General features: G+C 41.1%; 1 protein-coding gene across 1 annotated transcript in view; it reads left to right on the top strand.

Annotated features, from left to right (window-relative positions):
• The window catches only part of LOC118207034 (contactin-associated protein-like 4), a 58,886-nt gene extending 38,909 nt beyond the window's left edge, over positions 1–19,977 (top strand). Inside the window, exons 11-24 of the mRNA XM_035380296.1 lie at positions 383–489; positions 1,315–1,434; positions 2,585–2,782; positions 3,352–3,508; positions 3,979–4,106; positions 4,541–4,711; positions 9,364–9,582; positions 11,677–11,916; positions 12,452–12,658; positions 13,476–13,609; positions 13,906–13,993; positions 14,853–15,062; positions 16,431–16,502; positions 18,593–19,977. Of these exons, the coding sequence (XP_035236187.1) occupies positions 383–489; positions 1,315–1,434; positions 2,585–2,782; positions 3,352–3,508; positions 3,979–4,106; positions 4,541–4,711; positions 9,364–9,582; positions 11,677–11,916; positions 12,452–12,658; positions 13,476–13,609; positions 13,906–13,993; positions 14,853–15,062; positions 16,431–16,502; positions 18,593–18,789 (2,248 nt within the window). The 3' untranslated portion in view covers positions 18,790–19,977. The remainder of the gene's footprint in view (positions 1–382; positions 490–1,314; positions 1,435–2,584; positions 2,783–3,351; positions 3,509–3,978; positions 4,107–4,540; positions 4,712–9,363; positions 9,583–11,676; positions 11,917–12,451; positions 12,659–13,475; positions 13,610–13,905; positions 13,994–14,852; positions 15,063–16,430; positions 16,503–18,592) is intronic.
• Positions 19,978–20,344: the final 367 nt, after the last annotated feature.

Here is a 20,344-nt window from a genome sequence, read left to right as displayed (position 1 = left end):
ATTGAAATGTAAACAGCAAACATGGCAGGCCTGACTTCTAAGATGGTAGTCTGGTGGAGCCAGCTATGCATTTTTAATAGTTACTGTGCTCTTTGTTTTCAACATTGTTTGTACTATTTAATTAATTAATTGGCTGTTCTCTAACTACTTTGCAGAAAAAATATAATAAGATTGAAAGTTATTTTGTTGTTTAGAAGTATAGACATATTATTTTTTAACATCCCAACATGCAAAATGGTGATGCAAAAAAAGACAAAAATTTGAGATTTCAGACATTTAAGAGTTGCTACAGTAAATGTGATTGAATTCACATTTACATACCATTTTGGTTCATACCTACTGTCACTTAAATTTTATTTATTTTTTAAATTATTTTTTACAGATGCTCGCCTAATTACTGCGAGCATCAAGGAACGTGCTCGCAGTCCTGGAACATGTTCTACTGCAACTGCTCGGACAGCGGCTACACTGGGGCAACGTGTCACAGCTGTACGTATCTCCCAGAATCCTCACAGGCGTCTAAAAACCGCAGGACCGCGGGGGTTCTCCTTTGATCCTCCCGTTCGTTTTTTAATTCTTTAGTTCCTCCCGGCTGATGCCCCGGCCATTTTGACAGCGCTTCAGCGGATGAAATCAATGGCCCTGAAGAATATGTGATAATTATCCCAGGCAGCAATTTCAATATGCTTGAGTCACGGTCATTAAAAAAACCGTGAAGTGGTTTCGCAGGGAAATGAGCTCTTGTCTGTCAAATGTAACGGCTCACGTATTTAGCGATGGTTTAAAACGTTCGTTGTGCGCTGATGAAACAGAGTCCTTCGCATTAACCGAGATAAGAGGGCGTTAATGATCATTGACTGATTGAGCTTACTTAAAAGGTCCTGCGCTTGTTGAATGCTGATGTGTGTGTGAAAGTGCCAAGATCCTAAGTTGCCCTGGCATTCACACGGGAGACTGGTAACCTCTCACCTTTAGATTAACCGTAATGCCATTCCATCACTTTGTAATAAAAGACAGATGGTGCAGTGCCATTTCAGACAGAGCAAATGCTCTCATTTATGTTCGCAAATAGGAAGCCTGTATGATTCCCCTGGCATTTGGATATTACCCATTTCGATCTCCTTTTTTTGTCCCGTTAATGTCTATCAGGTGCTATGATACTGAAATGGCTCATAAAGAGTGCTTTTTTCCTAAATTGAATTTGCATCATTGCGTGGTTTGTTTGGTGTGATTTATAAGCATGGCCTTTGATACTGAAATATGGTTGCTGCCTGATCCCCGGGTCCTCATAAACCTCCCCCTCGTTCTCCGTAGCCGTTTACGAACAGTCGTGCGAGGCGTACAAGCACAGAGGAAACACGTCCGGGTTTTATCACGTCGACGTGGATGGAAGCGGACCGCTCGGCCCACAGCTGGTCTTCTGCAACATGACAGGTATGCTGTGCACGGCCTCTCGAGCCTTACTGCTTAAGTATGACTCATCGATAACTACATCATGCAAGCTACACGCGTATGTTTAACTCAGTGGTCTCCAACCCTGGTCCTGGAGAGCTACAGGGTCTGCTGGTTTTTTGTTTTCACCTTAAAATCAGCACCCGATTGAGACCCAAGACACCAGGTGAGTTGAGTTTACTGTGTAATCAACATCTCTAATTGATTCATGAAGTGCAGAGTCACCATGAAAACCAGCAGACCCTGTAGCTCTCCAGGACCAGGGTTGGAGACCACTGGTTTAACTTGTACATTTTTTTGTTAATGGCAACTTTATATAACGTGTATGTTTAAATGAAATTGAATACGTTTACAGGGACTGAAACTTGTGTGCTTGTAAAATGTATGCGCATTGAATTTGCAAATTACCCTGAACATAGTAAGTGTGTGTTTGGCAAATTTGAAAAAAAATCAATGGCAAGAACAGTATTGTATTTTTATTAATCTTTTGCTGTATGGGTATCTGAAACTACTGTTGGAACTGAATATGAATCTTCATAAATAAAGGCACGGTCAGCATGTTTCAGTTTAAAAGAATATTCTTTTTTGGTGGGCAATACCATTAAATGCTGCAGAGTGGACTACTTATACAGTCTGTCGGAAATTCGAGAGTTACGCAAAGAGCAAAGTTCATATAGCTATATACATAGCTTAGAGCCTTGCAACAGGATTAGATCACTCCCTTTGGGGTGCCTAGGTAATCCTCTACTTGTAACGTATTAAAAATCTCTCTGTGTGTTCTGGAATGAGGAATAAAGTCTGCATGACATGAGCAATATGAGCACTGCTACACTGCTCCCAAAAAAGGCTTATTCACCACCCCAAAAAAAAAGACGTTTCAACCTGCACTGGGTCTTTTATTTCTGTGTGGTGAATTAACTTTCTTCTCAGAGCTATAATCACGAGGTGCAGAATTTTTTGTTTGACATTTTTAACGTTTCATTTTTCCTCTGTCTTGAACTTGCATCATTTATTTGTGGATGTGTGTGTGCATGTGTTTTTCTCTAAAAATGAAAAAAAGGAAAAAGATTTCCTCATGTGGACAATTGCAATTTGTTTTAAATTGACTTGATCTTTCTGTGCTTTCCTCTAGATAAGGCATGGACAGTCGTACAGCACAATAACACCGAACCTATCAAATTAAAATCCTACAAAGGGACAAATCACCATTCTGCCTACTTCAGTTACGCTGTCAACACTGAACAGCTTGCAGCCATAATCAATCAAGCAGAACACTGCAGGCAGGAGTTCACCTATTACTGCAAACAGCCCAGGCTCTTAAACTCACCTGGTAAGTCACCTTTTTTTTCTAGAGCCAGATTTATTTAGTTGTTGCCAGTTGTTTTTTGGTGTGCAGGAGCCTAAATAAGCCACACCAATCATAAATCATTCGTAACATACACATGCTTTGAGAATAATCATTATAATTCACCCAGTCATTTTGTTCTGCATATTTTATACTTGGTAACTTCCAGAAAATTTTGATTGTTTGTTTTTGGGCTATTTTTGTCAATATAGAAAAAGAATATGTAAATAAAATGATTGCAATCAATTGATTTGGTAGTTGTGGACAAAGCACATTGTTTTGCGATTTATTTTATTTTATTCCATTGTAATTAAGTAGAACTATATGACTGTCTCTTTAAAAGTCACCATTTGATCTGCAAAAAAGTTTCCTTAAAAAAGCAGGAGAATAAATAGACTGTCCTCTACTTGGAACTTGGAGTGGCTGACTGACGCATTGAAGCTGCAATATGAAATATTGATTTTATGATGGAATTGCTGGTGCTCTTGCATTCGCGATGCGGCCCTGTCCCGGCTAGTGCTGTTGCGCTGTAAGGCTTTGTGTGTGTTTTTGAGATGGAGCCCAGTTCAGCTGGAGGGTGGGAGCGGGGGACGGAGCGCTGAGGTCCCGGACTGGAGGGGCAGCCGGCCCCCGCTGGTGCTCCTGCGGCCAGCCGGGGGACTGTGTCCGACCGGACCGGCACTGTACCTGTGACACCGACGAAAAGCAATGGTAGGTTTACTCCCCCGCCCCTTCACCCCACCTCCCCCCACCAACCCCCCAAGGGAAGTTCCCAGAAATCCCTAAGGTTCTCGGTATAAACATGCGGCCTTGTTGGAAAACATTTTGTAATGTCCTCATTAAAATTTTTGGGGGCATTTTATCATTAAAAATGCGCATTTCTTTTATATACAGTATCTAACATCAGTGTAAATGTGCATTCAAAATATTTCGGTTCACATTAGAAACTCCACACATCATCCTCGGCTGGCATGGTTAGAATGAGCTGGAAGTAAAGTTGAAGTTGAAGTTTTTCTTTGGCTTTCAGTGTAATTATGATTGTTTGGAAATGGCAGAACTGTAACGGAATGAGTAGAACATAAAGACTGTAAAATAATGCATGCACTGGCGACATATGCAGAACCAAATTAATGTTAACTGAAAGAAATTTCTTCAGAACACTTTCCTTCTTTTTAATTCAGGACGAACGATTCAGGCCTTCTGTCGTTTAAAGACCATTTGCCCATCACCAAAATCGCTTTTGGCGGTTTGAACCAGGCAGGGTCGGAGGCGGCTTTCAAAGTCGGGCATCTACAGTGCCATGGCGACAGTGAGTCATACATTTCTTACTTTTCTTATTGGCTGATGAATATTAATCTATGAATAATTCGCCAATTTTACATTCAAATGTAATTCCTTTGAAATGGATAGATGGGATGTTGGGTTAGTCATTATTTTAAAAAAATATTTAGTCAGTTTGATTTTTGAACTCGTGCCCTGCTTCCCTGTAGTAGATTGTTCAACCAGTGCAAGCCTCACCATTGCTATGTAAAAGTTGTGTAAGTCGCTCTGGATAAGAGCGTCTGCTAAATGCCTGTAATGTAATGTAATGTAATGTAATTGCTATAGCAGCCTTCATTATAATTACCCTTCATTATCATCATCCTTCATTATCAATAAGCAGTAGACATGGTGATAAAGTACAAGGTCAATCAGATGTAAATACAATGTCTTATTTACTTATTTTTGTGTTTTACTGATCAGAGAACTTTTGGAATTCAGCTTTTTTCAACAAAGAGACATCCTATCTGCATTTTCCTACGTTCCACGGGGAGCTGAGCGCTGATATATCATTTTTGTTCAAAACCACCGCCTCATCCGGTGTTTTTCTGGAAAATCTTGGAATTAAGGATTTCATCCGGATTGAGCTGAGCTGTGAGTATACATTAAGTGTGTGTGTGTATGCGTGTGTGTGTGTGTGTGTGTAAGGGTATGCATGTGTGCACTGTTGTCTGAAAGGTCATTGCAAAAATGCTCTCCATTTTGGAATCGGCCAATTGTGTTTATCAATGCATTACTGCTTCACTATTAAATGGTAATGGTAAATGGACTGCATTTATATAGCGCTTTTATCCAAAGCGCTTTACAATTGATGCCTCTCATTCGCCAGAGCAGTTAGGGATTAGGTGTCTTGCTCAAGGACACTTCGACACTCCCAGGGCGGGGTTTGAACCGGCAACCCTCCGACTGCCAGACAATCGGTCTTACCTCCTGAGCTATGTCGCTCCTTTTGGAGAGCAGGCTAGCCCAAATGTAGCATAGCGGAGGGGTCTGGTGGTACAGTCAGGGTACAGAGATGAGAAGGGGCGAGACGTAGCTGAGTCTGGGGAGGCTGTGGACATGCACCAGCATTCTGGATGAGCTGGGCAGAGACGGGGAGGTTCAGAGAGGAGGGAGTTCTGGGAGTCCAGGTGGGAGACGGCCAGCGCCTGGACTGTGTGCTGGGTTGAGTAGGCAGTCTCCAAAGGTTGTACCGGGAAAAATCTGCACGTGCGACAGACTGCCATGATTGCTGTCCAGCAGCACTCTGAGATTATTAGCAGAAAAACAACTGTGGTGACACTGTGGTGCCATCCAAGGTGAGGGACAGGTCCTTGATTTCAACAATGTAACGGTATTTGTCCTTGATAACGCAAGTTGAAAGAATACAAATGAAGCTCTCAAAAGCTGGATGCCAAATGCAGTTCATTTGACACGCAATGACGATCGCATTGTGTGTTCGCTTTTTGGCCAGCACTTATCTAAGAGTTGATAAAAATGTGGGAGTAGTCAAAAAGGTATTCAAGCATTGTCAAAGTACGCTTCCAAGCAGCGTGACAGACCAAGGTTCTGAATTAGTTTATTATTAACACAAGGCCTAAGCACTGCACTGACATTCTCAGAGTTCTGAGACAATTTTTGTACAGGGAATATAATGTCACTTTTAAAAAAAAAACTGAGAAAAACGTTTTCGCCCAACGGCGCACAAAAACGTCTGGCGCACGTCTGATGTTGTTCTGCCCACTGGAGGCCGCGCTTGACAGTGTGGGAACTTTGCGGTCAGTCATTGTCTGTGAGTAATTAGCGGGGATTGATGTGGATTAGTGGGGCGGGGCTCTGTGATAAACAGCTGACGAGGCGGCTCTGTCACTCTAACCGAACGATATCGAACGAGTGAATTGCAGGTGAGAAAAGAGCCCTAGATGAACTGCTGTCCCGAACAGTGTAAAATAACATCTTTTTTTGTGATTCTTTTTTTTTCCAACCTAATTTACTGTATTGTAAGGGCTTCTCTGGTCTCAACTACTGTATGCAAGGGAGGAACATAAGATTAATTTATATAAATATGTACCAATCATGGACATGGGTTTTAAGACCAATGCCCAGCATCAATGGTGTATGAAGCAATCACACACACACACACAAACACACATACACATCCCACCCCCAAATTCACTTTTTACAAGCTGTTCTGTAAAAATTCCTCAGAAACCAAGAGGTAGCCTCCCCCCCATCCCTCCCCCCCCAGACCTCATTGTCAGTACCCCCTGGCTATTTACAGTTTCTACGTGCCTGGCAAGTATCCTGAGGTAGCTGTTGTTTTTTTGGCACATTGAAAAAAAAGTGACTAGTTTCAGTAGGCTTGTGAAGACTTTTTTTTCCAGAGATTACAGTGTATAAACCCACTTTTCTCAAGCTTCCCATATTCATTTTAAAGTGATGACCAACGCTGAAAGCTTTTCAGTTAATTGCTTACGCTCACCTTCTCATTGCATCATTAACATTCGATGATTACAATTAACATGATATCAAACTATCTGCTAAAGACTGAAGAGAGATTTCAGTGCTGATCAGGCCGAGAGTGGGGATTCTGGGTAATTGAAAGGTTACGAATCCAATTTCAGAGCAGAGGATGTGGAGAGGCACAGGCTCTGAAAACATAGAAAGAGACAGAATAGACTGTTTTGGGAGCCTGGGGCATGCTGAGAGTTTTTCGAGACACATTGTAATGCAAGCCGGTTTAAAATGTTGAAAGGGATACATCCTCAGGTGAGAAGTGTTTTTAATGAGGCAGGAAGTGGAGGAGAGGATTGTGGGAAGGGAAATGCTGAAAACAGTGAGAATGTGAAACAGCTGAGAGGTTTGTGGCCCTGAAGAGAGAGACAGAGGTCAAAATCAAAAAGCGAAAAGCAAAGGGAAGGGAAGGTAGAAAAAGAGATAGAGAGGGACTAGCATGGAAGCCACTGTAAGACTGAGGAAAAAAAAGCTGTCATAGGATTACTGCTCCTGAAAGATTGGGGGGTATGGGGGGGGGAGGGATCGGTTGGCTGTAAAGTTGGGAATCAGTAATGTAGACTGTTCTCATCATTATATGTTCTTATGTTGTATTTACGTAATCATTTAATGTGATTTTCCATGTGATTTTATGTGGCGTGTGGTGTAGACAAGTGGGGGAAAAGATATGGCACTGACACAACAAAATATCCAAAAGATTCTAGCGGTATAGACATTCCATAGACTCTGCATTTGATCTTAAATTTTTTTTAAATTGTGCTAAATAAATGAGAAATAAAAATCTGTAAATAATTTATGAGGTGGGCTTATTTGGAACACTTATGGGCTTAACTGGTACGCAGGAAACCTATTAAGCATTGTCAGGACTTTTCATATATTTCATATTTCTTCATCTAATTTTGAAAAGTTTATAAAGTTTATGAATCAAGTCATTAAACTTGAAATGGGAGATTAATCTTTCATTTTTATTCAAGTTTCTTTGAAAAATATATGAGTAGATATTTATAAAAATGAAATGGCTAAACTTAAATGTCAAAGCATTTGATGTGCTTTAATAGGTGCACTTAGCCAATTATTGCAGGAACTAAGAATGAAAAACAATTCTGATCGCATTTTATAATGTCATTTCGTTTTTGCAATTTTACTATTAATAAGTGCATTTAAATGCATTAAATGTCATGTGTCAGCTTGGGGAGATTTTACATTACTTATGGGAAAGAATTGCTGGTCAAATAGGCAGCTTCATTTGTTAATTTTGTGATTTGTCTGATGCCTGAATACTTTCACTGCCCCGCACACCACCATGTTTTTCGGTTCAGTTGCTCTTCCCCCCCTCAGGCAGTGGCAGATGTACTTCCTTTATGACACCTGAGTTGCTATATTACTTTAAGGTAATGCGATTTTGGACTGGGCCAGGCACTCTCAAGCTATCCGATTTGGAAAATGAGACACTGCAAAGGGCTGCCTGTTCCTGTTTGACAAACTTAAAAAAAAAACTAAAAAAAAACTTTTATTAAGTTTTCTTTTGTTCAAAAGACTTATGAGACCACGGACTATGCTAGAAGCTGGAGAAGCGTACTTTTTATTTCAGCGGAGCATGAAATTCTGCCGACCTGTGGTGTGGCAGAAAAGCCTTAGACTAAAGCTGGGGACGGTGAAGAAGAGTGAACTGTGTGAAGGACACTAATGTTTTTTTTTACGGTAATTGGCATAGCTCGTTTGCGAAGTGCTGGAGCACAGAGGCTTACTGTCAAACATATGGGAAATAGCAAGAGCGGTGAGAAGAGAGTTGGGGGTGAGAATTCCGTGAGCCTCTCCGCATTGTGTTATACTCATACTCATTATTATTAATTCATAATATTTGCAGTCATATTTTAATTTGCTTAACCTGTGCCAGGCTTCTCTGTTCATTATTTTGAGTATGCCTGCTGTTTTGAGAAGAGGCTACAAGTTCATTATTCTTTTCTGCAATCGCATGGTGTGAGGTCGCTTTGATGTTTAGACAGTAAGAACATGTATCAGAATTTAAATACAGTGCATTCCAGGCATAGGAGACTTGCTAGGCATTAAGACGCTACTAATTTTTTGAACTGTAATTATTTATTTATTTTTTTTAACTCTGTCAAGCGGGAAGATAGGAGATGCTTGAACTAATTAGATTTTTGGAAGAGGATTTGTCAGAGAAGCATTTTTTTTGGCAAATGAAAATTAGATTTTTGAAAGAATATTATTCATCAGTGGGCAAGCATGGTTTTCTAGGATCAATTAGCAGTTTTCTGTAGCCACAGTATGTCATTGTCAGTGTTCTAGCATCTGCTGTATATTCCTGATATATTTTAACAGCTTGAATGCTATTAAACTCACATTTTTTGTTTGAGAACTTTAATGTTGCTGTGGTTTCAGTAGATAAATATCACTAGGAATCAGACCTCAACATGCATCCCTCCCTTGATTTGAGCCATCACTGCTTTCTAATGTTAAAACAGTCCATCTAACTTAGTTAATGTACTAATATTTGTTGTTTCATACATTGTGTTTTTCACAAAGTGAAATGACAGCGACAAATGGTGTTACAAAAAGACTTTCACAAATTGGACGATGTGGAGAACTTTGTGTAGACCTCCAGAAAGAGTCGTACGGTATTCAGGCATTTTGTCTTTTTCCACCATCTTCACCTTCCATAAAACCGGCTCAACTGAAAATTTCAAAATGTCCGCCTCCGAGACGCTTTGAAATGTTTTCTGTTTCTACAGCGCCGAGCGATGTCCTGTTCTCGTACGACGTGGGGAACGGCCCTTTCGAGATGAGAGTGGAGACCCCGTCCCCGCTGAACGACGACCAGTGGCACCGCGTGAAAGCCGAGAGGAACCTGAAAGAGGCATCGCTGCAGGTGGACCGGTTACCCGCCAGGACGCAGAAGGCGCCCATAGACGGGCACATTCACCTGCAGCTCAACAGCCAATTATTTGTAGGTAGGGACATTATTTCCCCCTGTGTTAGACAGACACTCTTTAGTAGAAGCGGCAGTGCAGTATAATGGGTGCGGAGCTGGTCTTGTCACCTGACGGTCATGGGTTCGTTTCATCATTTCATCTTTGGATTTAAAAAAAAAAATGTCATAAGTAAACATTGTCTTACAATGCATGCATTTGATATAAATTCATTCGACAACAATAGACGAAGACGAAAGTATTTAATTTTGTGTGGACAGCACAGCAAGTAATGTTTTCAAATCATCCCTAAATGGTATTCACTGCCCGAACAATGACTGCCATTTAAATTGGAGCTCAATGCACTCCACGGCCAGAACTCAAGAGGCTCTGTTGTGAATGAAGCCAATTACAGCAGCCCCTTTGGAAGATCAGGTAAAAATATGCATGGGGGGGGGGAGGGGGGTGTTATGAAAACAAACAGACCACTCAGCTTGAATTAGTGTGACGCTGGGCAACTGACAATGGGAAGAACGCAGGCGACTCAGAGCACTTGAATGTTCAACAGAGCGTCAGGAGTCATCGAGCGAGAACGCCGACAGGCTTTAAATTTACGGAGCTACCGCGAGCGAATGTGACGCTAACTGGTGGAAATGTAAGTACACGTTTGTGTCACAAAGCCAGGTCTGAATAAATTCCCCTGTCACACAGTTCAATTCACATTCATTTTTAATGCTCTGCTGAGAGGCATTGCTGTGAGCTGTGCTGCCATTAATTCACGCCTGCGTGGACCTTCACTGGTACTATCTCAAATGCAGCTTACATGTTCGAGCACTGCTAGTAGTGTGTGTGGAATCTGATCCCGCCAATACACTGGATATCAGTGTGTGGTAAACCCTTTTGTTCGGTCTCAGATCCTGAATGTACCTGCACTGACAGCAGCCAGTACCCCACAGGGCTGTAATTTCGCCCAGGGAGGGAGGGTAGAGGTTGCTTGGGGGTTGTCTCTGTCTCGGTGAACAAGAGCGACCACTCTGGTCAGAGGGGAACCTGCGATCTGCGTGCAGATTTTTCTCTGACACAATAACTGGGCGGATCGGTGAGTGGAAAGAAGCAGACAGAGGCTGGTGTTTTGGAGTGCGAGTCCGCACTCTGCTTTCTGGAAGTGATGGAGGACGTTACGAAAATGAGATGGGGTTAACAAATGCTACTGGGTCAAACTGGGTGAAAAATTATTCCACAGAGGTCACAGGGTCCTATTGTGACAGTTGTGTTTGGCTTTACAGGAACCATGATACATGATATGGTATGACATAGATATAAATATGGATTTCAGTGTCAGGGTTACAAGTTTAAAGGTCATAGTCCCAGAAGCTTCCAATAGTTTATTGGTTTCCTGGCTCTAACTTGGTCAATTCTTCATGGATTTTGATGGACCTTGGCACCAATGTTATCCTTCTTGTTTCCCAGAACCTTATTGATTTTCAGGTAATTAGGCCAAAGTTCAAGATCATAGATGCACCTCTTGATATATATAAATAACATGTTTCTTATCGCATGTCCATTTACTTTTCACTTTCAACATGCAAGTCTGTGTCTGTTCATGATGTATTCCTGCAACCTGTTTAAACAATGGCCGATTTTATTGGTTTATTGTGTGCGCCATCCTGTATTTCTCTGTTTTTTTGTTTGATTGATGTTCATTTCTCTGCTACACTCCTATTTCCTTATGCTGTAGTTTACAGTTATAGCTGCCCAGGCACCAGGGATTGTCACTTTTCGAACATTTTCACTCCTATGGGTTATTGTGATTTATTAACTAAATGCTAAATGGATTTCACATTAACTTGCTTTCTTGGGAAGGTAAAAATTTCTCTAAAACAAAATATCCATAGTGTTAGTGCCCTCCACGGAAATAAAATGTTGAGAAAAACAAGACCAGGTTGAAACCTAGTATATGGCTGGACCTAACACACGTGATCCGGCCGACCAATGGTGTAACTTCATAACTCGGCCGACCAATGGTGTAACTTCATCACTCAGTCAGTCAGTCAGTCACTCACAGACATTTGCGTTTGTAGGGCTGGCCCCGCTGTTGCGGTGCAACCAATAACACCTCCATCTTGTCCTTTGCAGGAGGCACCGCTTCCAGGCAGAAGGGCTTCCTGGGGTGCATTCGGTCTCTGCAGCTGAACGGGGTGACCCTGGATCTGGAGGAGCGGGCCAAGATCACGCCCGGCGTGCGGCCCGGCTGCCCCGGGCACTGCAGCACGTACGCCGGGCTGTGTCGGAACGGGGGCGCGTGCGTGGAGAAGGACGCCGGGTTCTCGTGCGACTGCGGCGCGTCCGCGTTCGCGGGCCCGTTCTGCACGACAGGTACCGCGCGCTAACGCGTTCATTATTACGCGTATTCATCGACTAACGCATAACCTTGGAATGTAGGCTATCGATTGACTTTTTTTTTTTGCATTAAAAAAGGTCACGCGTTGTCCGCTTGCGGCTCTATTATTATTCTGAGTAGTTTCCAGCCAGCTGGTCAGTGGTGCCCTTGAGTCAATAAGTCTTATTTTGGGTTTTCCTATTTGGCGGGGGGGGGGGGGGGGGGTCAATGAACAGGTCATTCGCGAGGGCTCCGTAGGGTATGCGTCAATATCCAGCTCGCTTACATTAAAGTGCATTTATTAATCGCACATTAATTCATTTCCTCCCTGAATTGGAAAGCAGGGATAGCATGCTTGGAGTAATGTAGAAGCACTTCGGTGAAACTGATTGCAGATATGCTGACAAAACAGTGACTGCAACATTGGAAGCATTTAAAGCAGTTTTATTTAGAGCAATACAAAATCAACAATTACCATTCTTCCATTTTGTTCCCCCCCCCCCCCCCAATTCCCTCAAATCCCCATCCCAGAGGTCTCTGGTTATTTTGAATCCGAGACGTCCGTGATGTACTACTTAAAGGAAGTGTACGGAAACGGGAGCGCGCAGTCGTCCTCGACGACGAGCCTTCGAGGGGAGAGCGTCAGTTTCAGCTTCCGCACGACTCAGTCGCCGGCGCCGCTGCTGTACGTCAGCTCCTCCCATCGAGAGTACATCGCCGCGCTCCTCAACCGATACGGTGAGCTCACTCCTGGGATCACAGCATTTCCAATTCTATATATACACTGTACCACTGCAAATTGGTGACAGCGGATTCCTTTGATGGTGAAAAATTAATGGGGATTCGATTAAAATGTTATTTTTGCCAGTCTAATTTTAAATGAAAGAAATGAGCACTCTAAATAACATGTTAAGAGAGTTAAAATTCATGGCCTTTTCCTCTTTGGGGGGATTGGATGTGACCTTAGCATGGGGGTGGTGGCTGTCTATAATGGCATAATATTATAAGTGTGGTCTTGGGCTGTCAATGATTTCCACCCTGACTGTGGGAAAATCTTACCAAAGTCACTCTGTGACAAGAAATGTGATTTGAATGTTGCATGCATTGTGTTTAGATGCACTCGCAGAACCAGGAGTTGGAAGCTCTCTAATGTGTTTTCTAGGCGGTCAGTGAGATAAACTGTCAAATTAGTTCCTGAGGTGGGCAGGTGCAGGGAATCACAATGGGGTATTAGACTGGCATGACACACAAACTGCATTTTCTACGAATGCTGCCCAGTATTCGTCATTGGTGATGAGAATTACATTTCTGGTAGTTTGTGTATTTTAGATTTCATATACATTCTGTCTGTGCATTAATGATATTAAGAACAAATTAAGTATTCATCTTCCTCAAAAGTGTATCAAAGGAATGGTTTAATATTAAATTAACCTTATTTTGTGTGTTCTTTTGTGGGAAATATCTTTCGTTTTGATTATTTTACTAATATGTTATAGATTTACAATAATCCCAAGTTAATGTTTTAATGTAATGACGGAGGAGTTTCTTTTTGAAGGTCACTTGAATGTCATATACAAGCTGCAAGAGGACCGAGACGCAGAGGTGTTTCAGACGAGCCAGAGAAACATGGCGGACGGGCTGCTCCACGCGGTGCATTTTGGGCGGGAGTCGGAAACGCTCACTGTTCAGGTAATACATCACACCCCTGCGGCGCGCTGATACAATGTCTTCACAGGGGATATTAAAAATAAAAAATGTTGCCTGTTGCTCTCCTTTCTATTGCCTGTTATCGATTACAGACAGTACTGTTTGTTGCTACTTTGTTCCAATTTCTGTAGTGTTGCTTGCCTTGATCAGTCGGAACTGATTTCCATAAAATAGAAAAAGCAAGTGGCTTATTCAAAATTCTTCTCCCTCTCCCTCTCTCTCTCCCTTTCTCTCTCTCTCTCTCTCTCTGTCTCTTACTCTCTCTCTTTCTCTCTCAGATTGACCAGTTCCCAGCTGAAGAATTCACAGTAATGTCTGACGTAGAACTCAATTCCATCAAGTCTATTGTTCTTGGAAAGATTTTGGGTGAGCAAGGATTCTGGCTGTGTAAAAGCAAATAAATTGTATTGAATTAAAATTCTTGAAATTGAATTTCCTCAAAAAATATTGTATTCAATTTTCAGAAAATTATATGTTCGCTATGTATTATATATTTTTTGAAATGTAAACTAGACCAAGTCCGTGTAAAAACAAGAGCAAGAGTATGTTTCTTTTTCTATGTGCCTTCAGTATAGTCTTTTAGGTGTTCTTTTTAGTTTCATAAGGAACCACGTGTGTTAGCGCCAGTGACACTGTTAGATTTCTTCAGAAGTGCCACCTTCTCAACGACTTTGGTGTTAGTCCCCTCAGGGCCTATCAATGATCAACATAAGAAACTGACTAGGCTTACTGTACATACTAAATTGGACGAAATATATTCAGGTTGTTTTTTTTCCCCACCTCAAGTATATATCAAGCAGTGCTTTTAGGGAAGTGATACTTTTAAAATTTGAGTTTAAGGGTCTAATTTTGTTTCCCCTGGATAAGTGTTTTCTTTTAATCTTTCACAGTATGTTTCTAGGCGTTCCTCTCAGTTGTGACGTTTGGCAGAACAAAAACTTTGTGAACTTTGGAAGTGCTCCTGTGTGTGTGCGTGTGTGTGCATGGGTGTGTGTGTGCGTGTGTGTGTATGTCTGTGTGTGCATGTGCGAGCATGCCCATCCTATTGGAAAATATGTTTTAACATCCCAGCTCAATAGCTTAAGAACGCAGAAAGAGAGTGATGGGAATAAACAGAGTACACCACCATCCCCCCCCCCCCCTTATTTACTTCTTTTCTCCAGTCATGGAGATTTCCTGCTCTTCCTCCTATCGATTTCCTGGGTTGTGTGTGTTTTTTTCCCAGACGCCGGTGAGCTGGACCCGGTGCTGTCCCGGCTCGGTGCTCTGGGGTTCAGCGGGTGCATTTCGGCGGTCCAGTTCAACGGCGTCGCCCCCCTGAAGGCCGCCCTCCGGCGCCCCCCCTCCAGCCGCGTCGTCGTCACGGGGACGCTGAAGGAGTCCCGCTGCCTCTCCTCCAGGCCCTTCGACGGCAACACCATCAGGTCTCTCTCAGGTACGGGTCTGAGCACAAGCCGGTCGAATATACAAAATGAGACTGAGGATATATATATATATATATATATATATATATATATATATAAATGAGCTGGGTTTTGCAAACAGAAATGGAGAGATCATTAAGAGCATCAGTAAGACTTGAAAGGAGAGATGATAGTTTGTATTCAGTTAGATTTAGTCAGTTACTTTAACTCAGATTTAAAGCAATTTTTTTGCTTTCTGCACTAACACATCTTGCCAAGCATGAACTTGCCCAAGTTGTATTGAAAAAAACACAATGCTTCATTTAATTGTGAATAAAAATTAAGGACAAAATTTGAGTGAACGCACTCCCAAGTGTCATCCTTTGTGACGGAGCTATAGGTGTAAACATGGCTGACAGGTTGTGTCGTCCTTGATATTTTTTGGAGGGAAAAGCTATCATATTAACCTTAAATAATTGCTCTGCTGGAGATGGTTTGGTAGGCTTGTATTTCACAGTTAAAGAAGGTTTTTTTAAAAAAAAAATACTTGCATTTTAGGATCTCACAAGTTTCAAGAGTGACACAGTAATTTCACATTTTGAACTGTAAAACGAACACTTAACATTAGCTCCAGGACAGCAGTTTCTGTCAGTGAGATATTCACCTCTCTTTATTTGCATTTAAACCTCCTATCATAGTGCCAAGCATTTGTTGTGGAAAATATTGACTTGCAAGCCCATGAAGAAAGCCTCCTCCAAAAGTACTTCACGAATTGATTTCTTTTCTGGAAAATACCCACGACCTGTCACAGTTTTATCTGTCTTTGCTGATGTCTGCAAAATTGAAAAGGTGAACTTTGAAGTGTTTTGCGGTGTTGATGCAACGTGTGATTTCTTTGACTGGAGAAAGACTCCTTTATTTTTTTTTTGCAAGAATGTGTCAAACTTTAGTGTACATTGCATGAGTGCAGTTGCTCATTTTATTGCTCCCCTACTTCACAAGAAGATAGAATAGTTCAGAGAGAATTCTATGAGGGGAACGTGCATTTTTGTTGGTCTTTGACTGTCTTTGCATTACTCTTAATTTCTTTAAATACAGCTTTAAGTTAATGTCAGTTTATAAAAAATCAGTTAAAGGTCCATTGTCAGTTCACATTTAAGAATGTTCTGTGTAGTAATTCCTGAAACAAACAAAAAGAACTGATAATTTTACATTCATATCACATTTCACATAACATTCTTTGGGCTTTCAAACTTAAATGAAATGGAAAAAAATATATACTAAATTGCAAGTTGTGGTATATTGCATGCTGAAAAAAAAACATATATAAAGACGAATCACATTTCTTGATTAAAGTTGAACAGCGTTCACATAATTTTTAACCTCTGTTTCTCCTTTAGATCACTCTGGTACAAAAGATATCGGTGAACCAATAGTTGATGCAATAAGGAGTGAATCTGCTCTTATAGGAGGTAATGCAAATACTGCTTTATACATACAAGTGTGTGTTGCTGCATGCGTGTTGTTGCATGCATCAAATTGTGATTTTCTGCTCATAAAGTTTTCATGGGAGAGTTCAGACTGTAGTGCAGTACTCCTGTAATTCTCATGCAATTTGCCATTGGCATATTTCCTTGAAATGTTTGAAGGAACACCAGGAAAAGTGTTTGTCTAAAGCAAAGCATTTCTCTCGCAGTATTTTGCTAGGTGCACTTTCTTGCTTAGTTCAGTTATCATGATGGAACCCAGTTTTTATGTGTGATTTCGTAAATCATCTTGAGTATGCCACATGATCTCTCATGTTTTCTGACTCTATGTTGATAATTACAGCTTTCCTATTTTAGCTTATGAAGACACGCCTTCCTTTCTTCAGAACAAAAAAAAAAACTTTAGAGAAACTTGAAGGGAGCTTGATTGCCTATGAACCCCCACAGTGCCTCAAATCACATCACCTTAGGCAGCTCCCAAATTAACCGTGGGTGGTACCAGATTGAGCTCTATTTAAATGTAATTGTTCTCTATTTAGATCTAATTGTGTGATCTTTCACCACTCCAAATGTTGTTATTATGTTTTTCTTGAGGTTGATATACCTCATATGCTACAAACCAAAATGAAAAACCTCCCTGGCTCCCAGAGTTAGAATTTCAATAAGAATTCTGTGGTTCTGGTTAGCTGCTTTCCTATTTTCCTGCTAAGCCCTGAAAGTACACGATTGAATTGGCTATGGAAAGGTCGAGGTGTTCTCAGAAAATCATTTTCTCACTTTGGATTTTGAACATAAAACCGAGTTTCTAATTTCCAATTTTTGCTTAATATTGTTCATAAGTAAAAAAAAAACAAAAAAACAAAAAGCAAAACAACCTTGCAATCTGCATTAGATTTGCACCATTCGTTGTGATGATGCATGAGAGATACCCCTTTGCTGATTGGGCATCTGTAGCCTGTCTACATTACCTTCACAGTTAGCGCATGAGTGTGCAGCTCAGCTGCTAGACTGGGAAGTGAAGAGCAGAGTGGAGACTGGTGGCACACACCTTGGACAACATTGTTCATTGTCTCCCTATTTTAACGGTTGGCGTTGCAGCGATGGAATGTTCTTTCGAAACTCGATTAGGCTTTACAGATTGGAGGACAAAAAGAAAATAGTGGATTAACAAATTGATTAACAAAAGAACTTGTCCTGTCTGGACTGCCGTGGAATGAGAATTAAGTGTCTTGGGATTTTATAGGCAACCAGCTTACTTCTCCTATTGGCACGTTTAACCACTGGTGACCCTTTTATAGAGGAGATGCGTTTCAGGGTGTTCACCGTTGTAGCCATCAAAAGAACCTTCGGAATAGGAAATAGAATCTTGAGGGCCATTGAGGGTCAAACGTGACCTGGACTGACCACGGTGCCACCCAGGGAATTTTAGTGTGTATGTTCACGACAATCAACATACATATTTACATCGAAAAGCATACCCTCTGGTCTGCACTTTGCATTTTAAATTGCCCTTTCTGACAATCAATCTATTTTTTTTTTTTTCCAAAGCATTTCTTTTGCTCTGAACTCTGAAATTGTCTTGACATTAAATCCAGACTTGCGCTTTGTTTTGGCACTCCAGTCCAATTCCCTTTAACATTTTCCTCTCTTCATAATTAAGCATGCCGAGCACAGCAGCTCATGAATAACAGACACAATGCCGCAGTCATAGCATATAATTAAATTTCACTGCATAATAAATTAATAGGATAACATTAACGGAGCAGCAGAAGAGAACGGCGGTGGAAGAGGCCTTAGAGAAGCGGGCTGTAAATTGCGTGCGTTCAAACAGTGAAAATTAAGTGCGTAATTAAGTGTGTATTCTTGTATATTTTATAAGAAGATGACGCACTCCCTTCTATCAGTCTCAGGTTACATAATTCTCTTTGATCTTTAAGCTGAGTGCTGAAAACTTAGTAGATCTAAAACAGTGAGCTCAAATTCAGTAACTCCTTTTAAAATAAGTGGGAGCAAGGCTTTGGCTTTGCTTTAGTGCTGCCAACCGTCACTCCAACTCTGCCATTTTTGTTTTGCAGGTGTCATCGCGGTTACGATATTCGTCCTCATCTGCGCGCTGGCGATAACGGTGCGGTTTTTGTACCGGCTGAAGGAGTCCCTTCAGAGTAGGAGCAGGAAAGGGGTGAAGGCCGACGACAGCCCTCATTCCGCTTTCAACAACGACCCCAACCTGCCGAACATCCTGGGCGAATCCCAGAAGGAGTATTTCATATGATTGGCTCCGCCCCCTTTCCTCGTGGATCTGTTGAACAATCAAGACAAACTGTAAACTGTTGAAGTGACATTCTATCACATATACTTTTTTTTTTTAGCTTTGTTTTTGTATTTTTTTCACATTATAAGAACAGCTTGCAGCTTTTGTCTCATATACTGATTCAGTTGCACATTTGCAAACAAACGTGAAATAAATAAGAATACCAATGTTGTCTCATTGATTGGGTGCAATTTTCGGAATATTTTTTTTCTTGCCTGGCCATATTGTCAGCCAGCCCCTGACCATTTAATACGTGTTCCTCTGGAAAAGTCAATGGGCCTCATTTACAAAACCTTTCTTATATTCCTCTTACTTTTTTCCTTAAGAAAATTTCCCTCATTTAGCCAATGTGGGATTTGTGAAACGTGCGCATGTTTTTGTGCATATCCCAAGTGTATCTGATGATGAAAGAAAAATTGTTCGTAAATTTCACATTTACCAAAAGCATATGGAAATACCCTAACAATCAACTTCAGGGTCATGTGCAAACGTAAGCCATGCATCGCTCTCTGTAAATATATCTGTGCGATCCCTGAAGTGTTCCCTACCCAAGGTTTAATTTTACTTTGCATAAACAAGGAAGCATTCTAAATAGAAACCTCCTCTGCATATATACCTTTACGCCTGTTTCCAAACACACATAACTTCTGATTGTACCAAAGAATAAATTCAGATGAGAAAAAGAAAGACAAATGCTGAAATGTTTGTGGAAACGTTCTTACGTACACTTATTTTTACGATCAAATCTGATCATACTCACGTTTGGTGAATGAGGCCCAATGTCTTTCATGAGCACATGGGAACTGAAGAAAATGTTTCCAGGAAGTGATATTGTTGGTTACGCATCCATTTTGTGGTGTAGGTCTCTTTCCGGAAGTGGTCAGGGAGATGCTGACATCCAGTGGCTTTGTCACTCAAAATCAAAGGGGGGGGGGGGGTACCATTGCTCAAGGGGGGCATGACTCCCCTTTCCCCCAAAAAATCAAGGTGTGATTACATCAGAGAGGCCAGAAACAATTTAAACATGAGTGAAAGGACAGCAATCAAGGCCTCAGCCAACTTTTTTCTTGACTTCCAAAGAAATAAATGTTTTAGTTCTCAGTACAAGCACATTCGTAATACCTGAACTCACCCAAGCGTATTTGGGAGTCAAAGTTGTGAATGCACTTCTGCTCAAAGCTCAATGTTCTGTTTAACCACTATACTGTACATACTAGCCTTAACTGAATACAACATGAAGCAAATGTTATGTATCTCCGTATTATAGTTTTTGCTCATTTTAGTGATTACCAAAATCATACTGATATATACTGAGATTTTGATTTAAATAGTGAGAAATTGAAACATTTTCTGAAATTTACTGAATTTGAAGAGGGTGTGCATTTTGAATTTGGGCTCACCTCTTTTAAAATAAGACACACGCTTATCAGGTCATTGTTATTGTCTTATTTGGTGAAGTACTCCTTTTAAGCTAATCTGAAAACAATAAAGTTGATTGTACATTACATATTAAGAC

Source organism: Anguilla anguilla, chromosome 10 (assembly GCF_013347855.1).
Source record: "Anguilla anguilla isolate fAngAng1 chromosome 10, fAngAng1.pri, whole genome shotgun sequence".
NCBI lineage: Eukaryota > Metazoa > Chordata > Actinopteri > Anguilliformes > Anguillidae > Anguilla > Anguilla anguilla.
The sequence above is the reverse complement of the archived record's forward strand: the minus strand, read 5'-3'. Positions and strand labels throughout refer to the sequence as shown.